The following is a 13,922-nucleotide window of genomic DNA, read 5'->3' as shown; positions in this document are numbered from 1 at the left end:
GTCAGTGCTAACCCCAGTTTCGCTGCTCCCCTCAGCAGCACGTCCTGAAACGTAACTATGTCATCCACTGGCAAAACTCTCGTAGGCGGGGAGTCCGACAATGTAGGTGAATACCTCCTGTCACTGGAAGAGTCTGTGTACCTTGTATTCCTGGATCGTGACCTTTCTCTACGACGACGATGTTGTGATCTGGTCAAAGATCTGCGCCCACTGCGAGAGCGGTGTCTCCCCTGGGATCTTGTTCTCCTGGGTGCCGCCGGAACCGCGGCACAGGCGGTTGTGGAAGAGGCGGAGGCTGAGCCAGAATCAAAGGCCTTGGTTGTGGAGGAGGGGCTGGTGGCGGAGGAGGTGGAGTAGGAGGAGGAGGAGGCGGTAGAGGTAGTTGAGGAAGAGAAGGAGGAGGAGGAGGCATAGGTGTCCTGGGCCGTGAAGGTGAGTAGGTCCTGGAGTAGTCTGAGTCCTGAGACCGAATTACTCTCCTCTTCTTACAAGCAGGCCTCGGGGAGGGTGCTCTGGAGGTCGACTTCCCTGACGAAGAGAACCAGCTCCACCCCGACCGGGTACTCTCTGATGTGGAAATGCTAACCACAGAGGATGAACGTCCACTGGACACTGTTCTGGGCGTCGACTTTCTCTTCGACGTCGACTTTTGCCGCGCCGTCGACTCCTTCCTCGACGTCGACCTTCTCACTGACGTCGATCTTCCCCTTGACGTCGACCTTCTGCTTAACGTCGACCTCCTCCTTGACGTCGACCTCCTCCTTGACGTCGACCTTCTCCTTGACGTCGACCTTCTCCTTGACGTCGACCTTCGTGTCGACGTTGACGGCGAACGGCGGTGTCGCCTTGATGGCAAACACCGATGTCTTCGGGACTCAGCACGACGGCAAAGGTGTGTCAACGTCGTCTGTGAAGTCCTCGACGTCGACCTCGTCCCAGGTCTCAACATCCTTTCCCTCGATGCCGAGCGTCGATGTCGCTTTGACCCAGAGGCCTGGGTTGAAGGGATGCATATGGTAGTCATACCTCTCGTAGCCATCGACGTCGACCAGGACCAGGACCAGGACAGGTGCCGTTTCTGGGCCTTCTCTTGACTGGTGAGCCCCCGAGAGGCCCCTGCATGGGCAGAGGAGGAAGAAAAAGTCCCTCCATGCCCAGAGGTACCACCTGCATCCTCATGTCTTCTCTGCTCCAGGCCTTGAAGACGGATCTTCTCCCTGTCACGCAGGGTCCTCCTGGAGAAAGATTGACAAATATCACAGGAATCAGGAACATGTGTTGTTGGAAGACAGAGTATGCATACTTTGTGTGGGTCTGACTTGGCCTTCTTCCTACCACACTCAGGGCACTTGTCGAATAAAGCCGGCATTTCGAAAAGAAAGAGGTGGTCTAGCATCACAAAAAAGGCAGCAAATGGAAGAGAAGGCCCCAGATGTCGAATGAAACACTAATTAGATCAAAAAAACGCCAAAAATTGAAGTAATATCAATAAAGGTAGAGCTCAATGCTACAGGGTCCTACTAGCAGAAGCCGGAAAAAAGAACTGAAAGTAACTTGCCTTTGGCTGTGCATCTTGGGATACCGAGGGTCTCTGGAGGGTTCCTTAAGGACACAGTATCCCTTTTCCAGACACATAATGGCAGCCTATGAGGCTTGTCTGTCCAACCCTTCCTCTCTATCATGTCAAAGGATTTTTGTGAAGGGGAGTTTCTCTATGTGTGGTGAAATTCTATAAAATGTGTAAATTTAATGATATTATTTGACTATCTTTTTCACTTCAAGATGAAGTGCTGGCCAATGTAGCCTTGTTAATGTCAGTCTGCATTATTTGTCTTTCATTTTCTCTTAAGTGTCTTTGCAGAACTGCAGAAGAAGACGACTTAAGAGACTATTTTGATTGCTCCGGGGTCCCCGCACATGGGCGGGACTATTCACAGATTATGACTATACACAGACCTCCCCTACTATAGAAGACACAGATAGTAAAGCAAGTAGTCAGGCACATCATTCTAATTAAAGTACATAAAGCCAAACTAATCTTGCACCACTTAATAACATACACAGCTGAGTGCGGTGCTGGACTGCAGTAACTATGTTATGCTGCTAATGACTGCTATTTTTGCACAGCCCTGCTGATAAACTGTTTTTAGGATTGCTATTTGCACAGACCTTATTTTAAATGTATTGTAATATTTTTAATTCAACTCACTGACAGATTCGCTACTCGCAGATAATTTACATACCTGTCCCTCACTTTCTGGTCCGCCGGGGGAGCTCCAGTTTGTGCGGAGGGAGTACTGGGCTGATTTCTTACCTTTGGCGGGGGCACCATCTTGGGGGAAGAGGGTTGGCGCCCGAACAGGTCCACGGGCCAGAAACCCTGGCCCATTTACAACAAACAAAAAACAACCCCTCTCCTTCACAAGGGATAAAAGCTTTTAGCCATAGGAGATAAGCTAACTGCAAACATGGTCTGCGCAAAAGCATCCTCCGCTGAGATGAAAGGCACATTCACATGCCTTCACTGTAAATGGGGAAGCCATGATACTTAAGTCTAATATCCAGAGAAAGACTTAAATCACAATTCCAATATCCAGGAACTGCACTGTATCAATTTCAATTCCAGATCACTCCCTTAACACAGTTTTGAGATCTGGGAGACATTGGATGATTTGAGTCCAGACCTGGCGTTTTGTTACCGAAAGATGCTTAGACGATAATAACACCCCAGACATTATCACCGCCCTACCTCTCGGATATAAAATATTATAACAAGAAAGAAAGGGAGGCAAGAAAGGAGGGGGGACAGCAATTCTATACAAAGATCACCTCACCCGTGTTCCTACTATAGTCACTCACTCAGGCACGCATGAGATTCTAGCGTTTTCAGTGTCTGAGGGATACTGCAAACTATTTGGAGGGGAGGTCATTTACAACGCATCAGGCTACCATCCTGGCCTAAGTACCAACTTACTAACACAACTGCTCCCTCTCTGCTTAAAACAACAAAATCTGTTCTTAGTTATAGGGGACTTTAACCTTCACTATGAAAAGCCCACAAACCCGGGGGTCAAACACTTGAATAATGATATGGCTATAATGCAATTAACCCAGAGGATTACCAAACCAACTAATGTGGCTGGACATAATTTAGATGTACTGTTCACCAACATAAAAATTATGAATAATCAAGAGATTAACCCCCTATCCTGGACGGATCACTTCCTAATCTCTTTTTCTTTCAGCCTATCCAATAAACTATCTAAGGCTGAAACAACATATCATTCAGGGAACAGGGCCTGGAATCAAATCACTGAGGAATAGTTCACTGCCTCCTTTCCCCACAACTCTAGTTTATCTAATCCGAATTCTGCACACACAGTAGCTGCACAGCTACAACAAAATATTGAAAAAACACTTGAGCAGTGTGCCCCCAAACTTAATAGTAAATCTGCTAATAAAACCCAATCAGAAAAGTGGTATACATTGAAACTAAAACTTATGAAAAGGAAGTGCTGAACCCAGGAGCATAAATGGAGATTGTCAAAAACCAGCATAGACAGACAACACTATCTAGCTGAACAACAAATCTATCATTGTGCCTTGAAAAATGCCAAAACAAAATATTACACAAAAAGGATTTAAGATAATGGTAGTTCATCCAAAGACAGTGATCTGACAATATCAGATCACTGGTCGAACAAGGTAGAGCTGTAGCACTGATCGTTTTGGACCTTACTGCGGCTTTTGACACCGTATCTCACAATAAACTATTAGAAATCCTCCATGAAAAGGGGCTCTGCTCAAAAGCTGTAGCATGGTTAGCGTCTTTCCTTAAAGATTGAACCCAAATAATCCAAAAGGATTCCTACTCCTCCACTGCAAAAAGAATTGACTACAGAGTTCTACTCTGTAGTCAGTTCTTTGGGTCAATTCTTTGGGTCAATTCAATGGGGCTCAGAGTAGTTCTGGAGAACTACTCTGAGCCCCACTCTTTTTCATATATATGTCTCTTCCCTGGCAGACATGAGCAGGAAGGAAAATGCTACTTACCAGTATGCCTCTGTTCTTGGCATGTAGAGCTGAGAGTTGTACACTATGCATCCCTGAATGATGCCTAAAGTTGAACGACGATAAAACTGAGCTGATGATCCTGGGCACAGCCTCCCCCGTCTCCATAGAGCCGATCTGGCCATCAAGCATGGGAGTGGCCCCACCCCCCAGAGACAACATCAAAAGCTTAGGCGTCTGGCTTGACAAGTCTCTGAGCCTTAACACACAGGCCACTAAGATCTCAGCCACCTGCTTTGGCCTCCTTAGAGTGATCAAGAAAGTCCTTCCCCTCCTCTGCTTCGAGGCCAAACAGATAATTATACAAGGCCTTATCCAATCCAGTTTGGATTTTAATAACGCCCTATACCTGGGAGCCCCGGATTACACCCTACAGAAGCTCCAACGCACCCAGAATTGTGTTGCCAGAGCGCTGCTGGGCATCCCCTGGAGGACCAGCTTAAAGACCCTGCACTGGTTACCTGTCAGGGACAGAGTAAAATTCAAATCGCTCTGCATTGCCCACCAGACTTTCTGGGAAACGGGCCCAGACATCAACCGCCCCCTGATTTCTCCCTACAGGCGTAATAAATCCCTCCGCTCTTCTACAGCATCCCTGGCCGAGATCCCCAGAATTCGCAGAGCCAGAGCGGGAGGACGCTCCTTTTCGTATAATGTTTCCAAACTCTGGAACTCCCTCCCTCTGCAGCTGAGGAACAACCCCAATCTGACTACTTTTCGCAAACAGCTAAAAACCCTGCTGTTTAATGCCTAATAAAGTAACCTCAAGAGGGCTCCATCTGTTTTTAGCGCCTGGACGCCTCAGGGCAACTGTAGCGCTCTACAAGTCACATTTTCATTTCATTTCATTTCATTTCATTAGATTGCCACCTGGTGTTGGGCTCGGATGATTGCAGGTTGTTGTCTTTTTGGAAGAAGTCTTTGTAGTCACGAGATAAGTGACTCCTTCCTTGGACAATAATGTGCATGGGCATCGGCTCCATCCTCAGATTGTTTTTCGCCATGATGTGAAATGATGGAGCTAGTAGAAGTAAAGAAAGAAGGATGTCCATGCGTGTGCATCTAAGTAAGATGAAAAACTGGAAAGGATACAAGTCCCGGGGAGGCGGGAGGGCGTGTACAACTCTGCAGCTCATCATGCCAAGAACAGATGCATACTGGTAAGTAGCATTTTCCGTCCGAGGCATATGAGCTGCAGATTGTACACTATGCATTGATTGTGCAGCAGTGTCTCCCTTAGCGGTGGTCACCTGTATCCGTTGCAGTAGTTTGAAAGAGAGTTCCAAGGACAGCTTGGCCTACAGCAGCTTGCTGCTTTGCTTGCACATCAACACAATAGTGTTTAGTGAATGTGTGTGGTGTTGACCATGTTGCTACCTTGCATATGTCCTCTAGGGGTATGTTTCCTAAGAAAGCAATAGAGGCTCCTAGTTTGCGAGTGGAGTGCGCTCTAGGAGGAACTGTTAATGTACGTTTAGCTTTAATATAGCATATTTGTATACACTTTACAATCCAACTTGCTATTCCACCCTTTGAGATGGGGTTGCCTTTGTGTGGAGGAGAGAAAGATACAAACAGTTGTTTTGTCTTTCGAAACGATTTAGTTCTATCTATATAGTATAAGAGAGCCCTCTTAACATCTAATGTGTGTAAAGCCCTTTCCGCTACAGAGTCTGGGTTTTGGAAAAACACCGGTAACTCTACGGATTGATTTAGGTGAAAAGGAGTGATAACCTCTGGAAGAAATTTTGGATTAGATCTAAGAACTACTTTGTTCGGATGTATTTGAAAAAATGGTTCTTGTATAGTGAAGGCTTGTATCTCACTTACTCTTCTGAGAGAAGTAATAGCAACAAGGAAAGCTGTTTTCCATATTAGGAACTGCAGTTCACATTTATGTAGCGGCTCGAAAGGGGGCCCCATGAGTCTTGTAAGGACAAGATTGAGGTTCCACACAGGAGAAGGTGGCAATCTGGGTGGGATTATTCTTTTTAATCCTTCCATGAATGCTTTGATTGCAGGTACTCTGAAGAGAGACAGATGTTGCCTGTTTTGTAAATAGGCTGCAATTGCTGCCAGGTGCAGGCGTATGGAAGAATATGCCAAATTAGACCTTTGTAAATGTAAAAGGTAGCAAATGATATTTTGGATGGAAGCATCCAGGGGATCAATTTGATTATTGTTGCAATAAATGGAAAATATTTTCCATTTAGCGGCATAACACGCTCTGGTAGTGGGTCTCCAAGCCTCTTTAATGATGTTCATACAGTCTGGTGGTAGGTTTAGATAACCAAACTCTAAGACTTCAGGAGCCAGATCGCCAAATTCAGTTGGTTTGGGTCTGGGTGTCTGATTTCTCCATGGTTCTGTGTTATGAGGGAGGGTGTGAGCCGTAGCTTTTGATGTGGAACTAATGAGAGATCTAGTAGTGTGGTGAACCACGGTTGGCGTGCCCATGTGGGAGCTACTAGGATCAGTGTGAGAGACCGTTGTCTGAGCTTGCGCACTACTAATGGAATGAGTGGGAGAGGCAGAAAAGCGTACGCAAATCTGCCTGACCAGTTCATCCATATCGCATTGCCTTCGGACAGTGGGTGTGGAAACCTGGCAGCGAAGGCTGGGCATTTTGCATTTTCGTGTGTGGCAAACAGATCTATGTGTGGGTGCCCCCACCTTTGGAAGAATGACTGAAGAACTTGTGGATGTAGTTTCCATTCGTGAATCTGTTGTGACTGCCGTCTTAACAGATCTGCTATCTGATTGTGAACTCCTGGAAGGTGTTCCGCTAACAGATAAATTTTTTGAGGAATGGCCCATCTCCAAATGTTCTGTGCAAGTTGGGACAATTGCAGAGAGTGTGTCCCCCCCTGTTTTTGTATATAGTACATGGCCGTCATATTGTCCGTCCGGATTAGGACAGCTTTGTTTTATACTTGAAGTTGAAAAGTCTTGAGTGTTAAGAATATTGCTAGCAGCTCTAGATGGTTGATATGGAGCATTTTATTTTGATTGCTCCATTGGCCCTGAGTTGTGTGATGTAAGAGATGGGCTCCCCACCCTGTGAGGGATGCGTCTGTTGTGAGCACTACTTGTGGAACAGGCGCGAGTCAAGTCAAGTTTTTGGTGTTCCACCACTGCAGAGAGCGATGCGTGTGGCGGTCTACCAACACCAGGTCTGTTAGTTGACCTTGAGCTTGGTTCCACTGTTGTGCTAGGCATTCTTGTAATCGGCGCATTTGCAATCGTGCATGTGGTACTATGAAGATGCAAGATGCCATCATGCCTATTAGTCTCATAAACACCCTGGCTTGCAGAGATTGTTGGTGTTGAAAAGCAGTGACTAAGGCTTGAATGCTCTGTATCCTTGCTGGACTGGGATACGCTAGAGCTGTAGACGTGTTTATTGTAGCCCCTAGATACTGATGTACATGTGAAGGCTGCAGGTGCGACTTGGTGTAGTTTATTGTAAACCCTAAGTCGTGCAATGTTTGAATTGTCTGATGTGTGTGTTGGACAAACTGATTGAATGACTTGGCTTTTATGAACCAGTCGTCCAGATAAGGGAAGACATGTATTTGTTGTCTTCTGAGATGTGCTGCTACCACTGCTAGACATTTTGTGAATACTCTTGGCGCCGTTGTCACTCCGAATGGGAGGACTTTGAACTGGTAGTGTTGTCCTTCCAGTACAAACCTTAGATACTTTCTGTGGGCAGGATGTATGGGGATATGGAAGTAGGCGTCCTTTAGATCTAGTGTCGTAAGAAAGTCGCCTTGTTGCAGCAGTGGAAGCACTTGTTGTAGAGTGATCATATGCAAATGATCTGATTGTATGTAATGGTTGAGGGGACTGAGGTCGAGAATTGGCCTTAGTGTTCCGTCCTTTTTGGGAATTAGAAAGTACAGCGAGTAAACCCCTGTTCCTCTTTCTTCTAAAGGGACTATCTGAATAGCATCTTTTTGTAGAAGTGATAGAACCTCCTGTTGAAGCAGAGTTAGATGGTCTGTAGACATTGGACGCTGCCTGGGAGGTATGTGTGGAGGGGTTGCTGTAAGTTCCAGGCAGTAGCCATGTTGGATAGTCTGTCTTACCCACTTGTCTGTTGTAATGGAGTTCCAGACAGGTAGGAACTGTGTTAATTTGCCCCCTACAGGAGTGGAATGCTGTGGGGGGAGCAGAGGGAAGTCAATGTTTTGTGGCGGAAGAGGATCGGTTGTTATTGTTACCACGACCTCTTCCTTTGTTATTATTGCCCCTGTATCCTCCTCTAAAGTATCCCTTGTTAGAGGATGTTTGGGATTTGAAAGATGTTGTAGTGTCTGCTCCAGTTTGTTTGGAGCCTCCTCTGTACGAGGAGCGACAAAAGGAGCTTCTAGCTGGTGTGGACTGTAAAGCCCCCATAGACTTTGCGGTGTCTGTATCTTTCTTCATTTTTTCCAGCGTAGTGTCTACTTCTGGGCCAAATAACTGGTTCTGATTAAATGGTTGGTTTAAAATGGTGATTTGCACTTCTTGTTTAAACCCTGAAATGCGTAACCACGCATGTCTCCTGAGTATGACACTGGTGTTTACAGCTCTAGATGCTGTGTTTGCGACATCTAGTGCGCATTTTATTGAGGCATTTATATTAACTTGCCTTCCTGTATAAGGTCATTTGCTTGATCTTTGTACTGATCTAGTAGGTGCTCAAGTAGTTTTTCTAATTGGTCATAATGAGCCCTATTGTAACGAGAGAGGAGGGCTTGTGTATTTGTTATACGCCAGATGTTTGTAGCTTGTGCAGCTATTCTCTTACCTGATGCGTCAATTACTTTTGATTCTTTGTCAGGTGGGGGTGCTTCGCCAGAAGTTTGAGAGTTTGCACTCTTCCTAGCATTGGCCACAACTAATGAGTCTAGTGGCAGATGTCCTTTAATGTAGACGGGATCTGTGGGTACTGGTCTATATTTTTTCTCGATTCTAGGTTTTAATATTCTAGAGCATACAGGATCTTTAAATACCTCTGGAGTGTGTTTTATAACCCGCTTGATCATGGGAAGAATTTGAGCAGACCGCTGAGACTGCTCAAAGGTATCTAGGAGAAAATCTTCTTCTATGCTATCGGAATGCATAGGGACTCCATGGTAAACAGCAGCTCTGTTTAACAGCTGACCAAAACCAATGATATCTTCTGGAAGGGAAGGCTTTGATGGGTATGACTGCGGTTCAGGGATGACAGGCACATTTTGTGGGTTTGTAAAATCCCATATAGGTAAATTTTTGGGGTTTGAAAAATCCCATACACCCTCATCTACCTGGTATGAATCAGGGTCTTGCATATCCTCCCCTCCACCCAAATTGTATTCATCAACATTCTGCTGTGGGGAATGTGATGATAATGGAGAATGTGCAGGAGAGATTTGAAGTGATATTTGAGGAGGAACAGGAGAAGAAGGAGAGGAAGGTATAGGAGAGGAAGGGTGCATAGGAGATGTTGCACAGTCCTTCTTTTTGGCAGGAACCACAGGTGTGGGTGGTGCATCTGCTGGTCTCTTCTTGTGAGGTGTAGCACCTACATGACCTATTTTTGGGTCTATGTAGATCTTTTGTCGAGGATCTGGTCTGAAAAGTTCTTCCTGCTCTACAACCTTCTTGGGCGTCGATTTATTCGGTTCCAAAGGAGGTTGTCATGTGTCTTTAGCCTTGGGAGGTGTTATAACGTCCTGTGGCATATTTTTTCGTGCCGAAGGTGTTGTTTTCGGCTTTGTAGGCATGTTCGAGGATTTGGGCACCTTGGAATCAGGCTTTGAGTTTTTCAGCGTCGAAGGTGCAGAAGTAGACGGCTTCGGAGCCGGTGCTTCTTTCGGTTTCGGTTTCGGTACCGGTACGTCTTTCTGTTTCGGTGCCGGTACTGGTTTAGGCTTTGATGCCGACGGGTCTTTTGGCTTCGGTTGCCGAAGTTTCTTTTGGCTGAGGTGCCAAAGGGTCTTTTGGCTTCGGCGCCGAGGCGTCTTTATTTTTTGGTGCCCGTGGAAGAGGCTTGCTCGGTATTGAGGCACTAGAAGGCATAGTTGGTTTCTTCGGAGCCGGGCTGAAAAGCGGGGCTTTCGAAGCAGGTATTCGGTCTCGACTGGGACCTTTGGGCAGAGTGCTGACCTTTGCCTTCGGTTTGGGCAGAATATGTGGTGCAGGGGCAGTAGTACTCACGCGCTGACCCGATGGAATGGAGTCATCTGACTCGTCTGCCTCTGATACGATCTGGAGATCAGGTGAGTCTTCTTCGGGAACGAGGGGAACCTCTTCGACGAAGATGTCTTCTGGTACTGGAGCTGATCTCCTCATTTCGTGTCGACGTGCTCTCCGATCCCGGATGGTTTTCTTTGATCGGAAGGATGCACAAACTGTGCAGGTCGACTCGTCATGTTCCGGCGATAGACAGAGGTTGCAGACCTCGTGGTAGTCGCTATGTGGAAACTTTGCTTAACATACCGGGCATCTCTTGAACGGAGTTCTTTCCATGTGGTGTAGGCCGCACCGCGTCGATAGGCCTAACGGCCCGCTTCGATGACCAGAATGGAAACGATGGCATCGAAAAGTATTGTATTAGATGTCGAAGATAGTTATTGGAAGTTCGTGTAAGTTCTGCGCTTCGAAGTTGCTGAAAAGTGTTTTTCTAGCAGGAGCGGAGAAACTTTCATCCGAACCCAGTGGCGGAAAAAAACAATCTAAGGATGGAGCCGATGCCCATGCGCAGTATTGTCCAAGGGAGGAGTCACCTATCTCGTGACTACAAAGACTTCTTCCAAGAAGGCAACAACCTGCAATCATCCAAGCCCAACACCAGGTGGCGATCTAATGCATAGTGTACAATCTGCAGCTCATATGCCTCGAACATGGGGTTTTGACATATGCTCTTATGCTGACAACACACAATTGATGATTCCCCTGTTTGACAGGCTGACAAAGGCTGAAACTAAAAGCAATCTCATCCACTGCCTTACGGAAATAGCAGGCTGGATGTCCGGACATTGTTTAAAACTAAATGCCGGAAAATCCGAGATTTTGCTTTTCGGTGGTGGTGGTGCACATGCAATTTGGGACAGTAGCTGGTGGCCTATCTATGCAGGATCAAGTAAGCACACTTTGCGGAAAAGGCTTCGCCATATTAAAAACCATTAGAAGACTTTTTCCTTGGATCCCTTGGAAAACTGTGACACAGGCACTTCTTTTGAGCAGGCTGGACTATGGCAATGCACTTTATGTGGGCATGGCCGACTATCTTTTCACCAGACTCCAGGTGGTTCAAAACGCTGCTGCTAAACTGATCTGTAATAAAAGTAAATACAGCTCAGTATCTCTCTGCATGAAGGAACTACACTGGCTACCAGTACGTCAAAGAGCCAGTTTTAAGCTCATAGAACTTTACATAAGAAAGGTCCACAAGGCAAATTAGATTTTCATGTACCCTAGGGCAATCTGAGATCGTTCCATGAGGCCTTGGCAACAGTCAAACGTACAAAAAGTAAGGATGGGTGACAGATCTTTTTCTCGAAATTAGCAGCAGTCCTCTGGAACAAACTTCCACTCGACCTACGCCTGACAGATGACTATCTGATATTCAGGAAAAAGTTGAAAACCTTTTTGTTCCCTAGATACTGACCTACCAAATATTAGTCTTACAATAACCTGCACTGCACTCTGCTCAGTCTTAGCGCCGTTATGTCCCTTTGGGATGAATGTTGCACTTTACAAATACCTATAAATACAAATACATTACATAAAAAAGTGCTGCTTAAATTATTAAAATGTATTCAAATAATCATTAGACAAGCACTGTAAAATAAACATTTCAAATAATCATACCTGTACTCTACAATAATAAGTGGTTGCTGGAGTTTGATTTTTAACTTCATAAGTCAGACAGGGGCCAGAATAAATGATCTGCATGCATCCTTCCATTTGACCCCATTCCAGTCTATATTCTGTAATTTCAGAACCATTGGACAAAGGACTCTAACAAAACAAAATAAAAAAAGACATCCACTTAATAAAAATACATGTGAAATATTTCTTAATACATTTTAATATTTAGCAATGCAAGATTAACTATAACATTTTATATATATTGATTAAAGAAATACCAATGGTGCAGCATACTTTAAATAAAAAAGGCATTTTGTTTTGCCTATAACTTTTGAACCTATTTGCCCAGATCTGGCAATCACTTGGAGTACTCAACTAGGGTACACCAAGCCAAGTTTCATGTAGATCTGTGCAGGGGGATCTGAGAAGTGGGTGGTTGACAAAAGCTGAGTTTTCTATTTTAGTTCACACAGGAAATTCTGTTTGCGCCTACAGACAACTTGCTGAAAACACGACATGGCACACATCTCTGTGTGTCATGCCTGCAGACACAGCATTCAAAATAGGTAAGCCACCACTGTGAGAAGCTGAGTCTCTGTTGCAGTAACCCCCCCCTTTTTGACAGACTACTGATGCACTTTAATTGATGTGACCGGGGTACCTGCCAAACAGGTTCTCATGGCCTGTGTTCTTTCCAAAAAAATTAAAAATAAAACCCCATTGGCATCTATGGTCACAGGTCAGCCCCTGGTAAATGGTACCACAGGTACCCAGGGCACTCTGATCAGGGAAGATCTCTAAAGGATGCAGCACTTATTGTGCCACCCTAAGAGGCCCTGTACCTTTACACACACACACTGCCTTTGCAGGCTGCGTGTCTTGGTGCAGAACAAAGTGGCACACATCCCTGTGTTCCATGCCTACCACCCATTGCCCTGGCATAGATCAGGCACCCCTCTAGCTGGGTGCACTATACCAGTGGCGAGGGTACAGGTGCATGAGCCCTGTACCCCTACAGTGTCTAGGTCAATTCTTAGACATTGTAAGTGCAGTGTTGCCATTAAGAGTATATGGTGCTGGCAGTTTTTCATTACGAACTCCACAGCACCATAATGGCTACACAGAAAAGTGAGAAGTTTGGAATCAAACTTCTCAGCACATTAAACCCACACTGATGCCAATGTGGGATTTAATGAAAAATTTACTCAGAGGGCATCTTAGAGATGCCCCCTGAACAACGACCAGCCTCTGTTGGGTTCCCTGACTGGTAAACACCAGTGTGCCACCACAAGACATGTTTCTGGACCCCTGGGGGGGAAGCCTTCGCTCCCGAGCCCAGAAACAAAGCCTTACCTGGGTGGAGGTGTTCACACCTCCCCCAGGCCAGAAAGAGCCATCTGTGGCAGGAGAGCTTCAAAGGCCTTGAAGCCTTTGTAATGCGGCCCCAGCCTCTCCTGCTATCAGGAGCAGACCTATTTCCTGTCTCCCCTCCTTTTCGGCGGGAAGACAGGTGGGAGAAATTAGCCAGTCGAGAAGGGGTGCCCACCTCTGCTATCCCCACCCCTCAGTTGGGGAAGGCAAGGTGCAGCCCACTCTTCAGTGCCCGCCATCTTGAAGATGGCAGGCAGTCTTCAATCAGGATTAGGGATTGTGCTCACTCCCCCACTTGGGGTGGGCACACCAAGGGTGTAGTCACCCTAAGGTCAGCAGTCCATTGGCTAGTGACCTAGAGACCCCTAGAACGCCCCCTAAATACAGTATTTAGGGGGTAGCCCTGTACCAAAAAGGCAGATTCACGCAACCTAAGAAGAAAAAGGACGAAAGAAGATGCCCAGCAGAGGAGACTGGAGAGAACAACTGACTTGGCCCCAGCCCAACCAGCCCGTCTGCAGTTTCCAGAGATCCTGCACCAAAAGTCACCTTGTCCTGCAGCTGGCGACCTCCAGAACCCTGGGAGAACTGACTGCCTTCAACAAATACCAGATCTCCTATAAACAGCAGCTCTGTTC

General features: G+C 46.1%; 1 protein-coding gene across 3 annotated transcripts in view; it reads right to left on the bottom strand.

Moving 5' to 3' along the window:
- Positions 1-13,922, bottom strand: part of LOC144829404 (fibronectin type-III domain-containing protein 3a-like) — a 618,864-nt gene that overhangs the window by 190,401 nt on the left and 414,541 nt on the right. For all 3 annotated transcript variants that reach the window (XM_078688524.1, XM_078688526.1, XM_078688525.1), the window contains one exon: positions 11,914-12,063. In XM_078688524.1, coding sequence (XP_078544650.1) covers positions 11,914-12,063 — 150 coding nt within the window. The remainder of the gene's footprint in view (positions 1-11,913; positions 12,064-13,922) is intronic.

The sequence above is a fragment of the Lissotriton helveticus genome, chromosome 4_1 (genome assembly GCF_964261635.1).
Source record: "Lissotriton helveticus chromosome 4_1, aLisHel1.1, whole genome shotgun sequence".
In the NCBI taxonomy this organism is placed as follows: Eukaryota; Metazoa; Chordata; class Amphibia; order Caudata; family Salamandridae; genus Lissotriton; species Lissotriton helveticus.
This window is presented reverse-complemented; position numbering and strand designations above follow the sequence as displayed.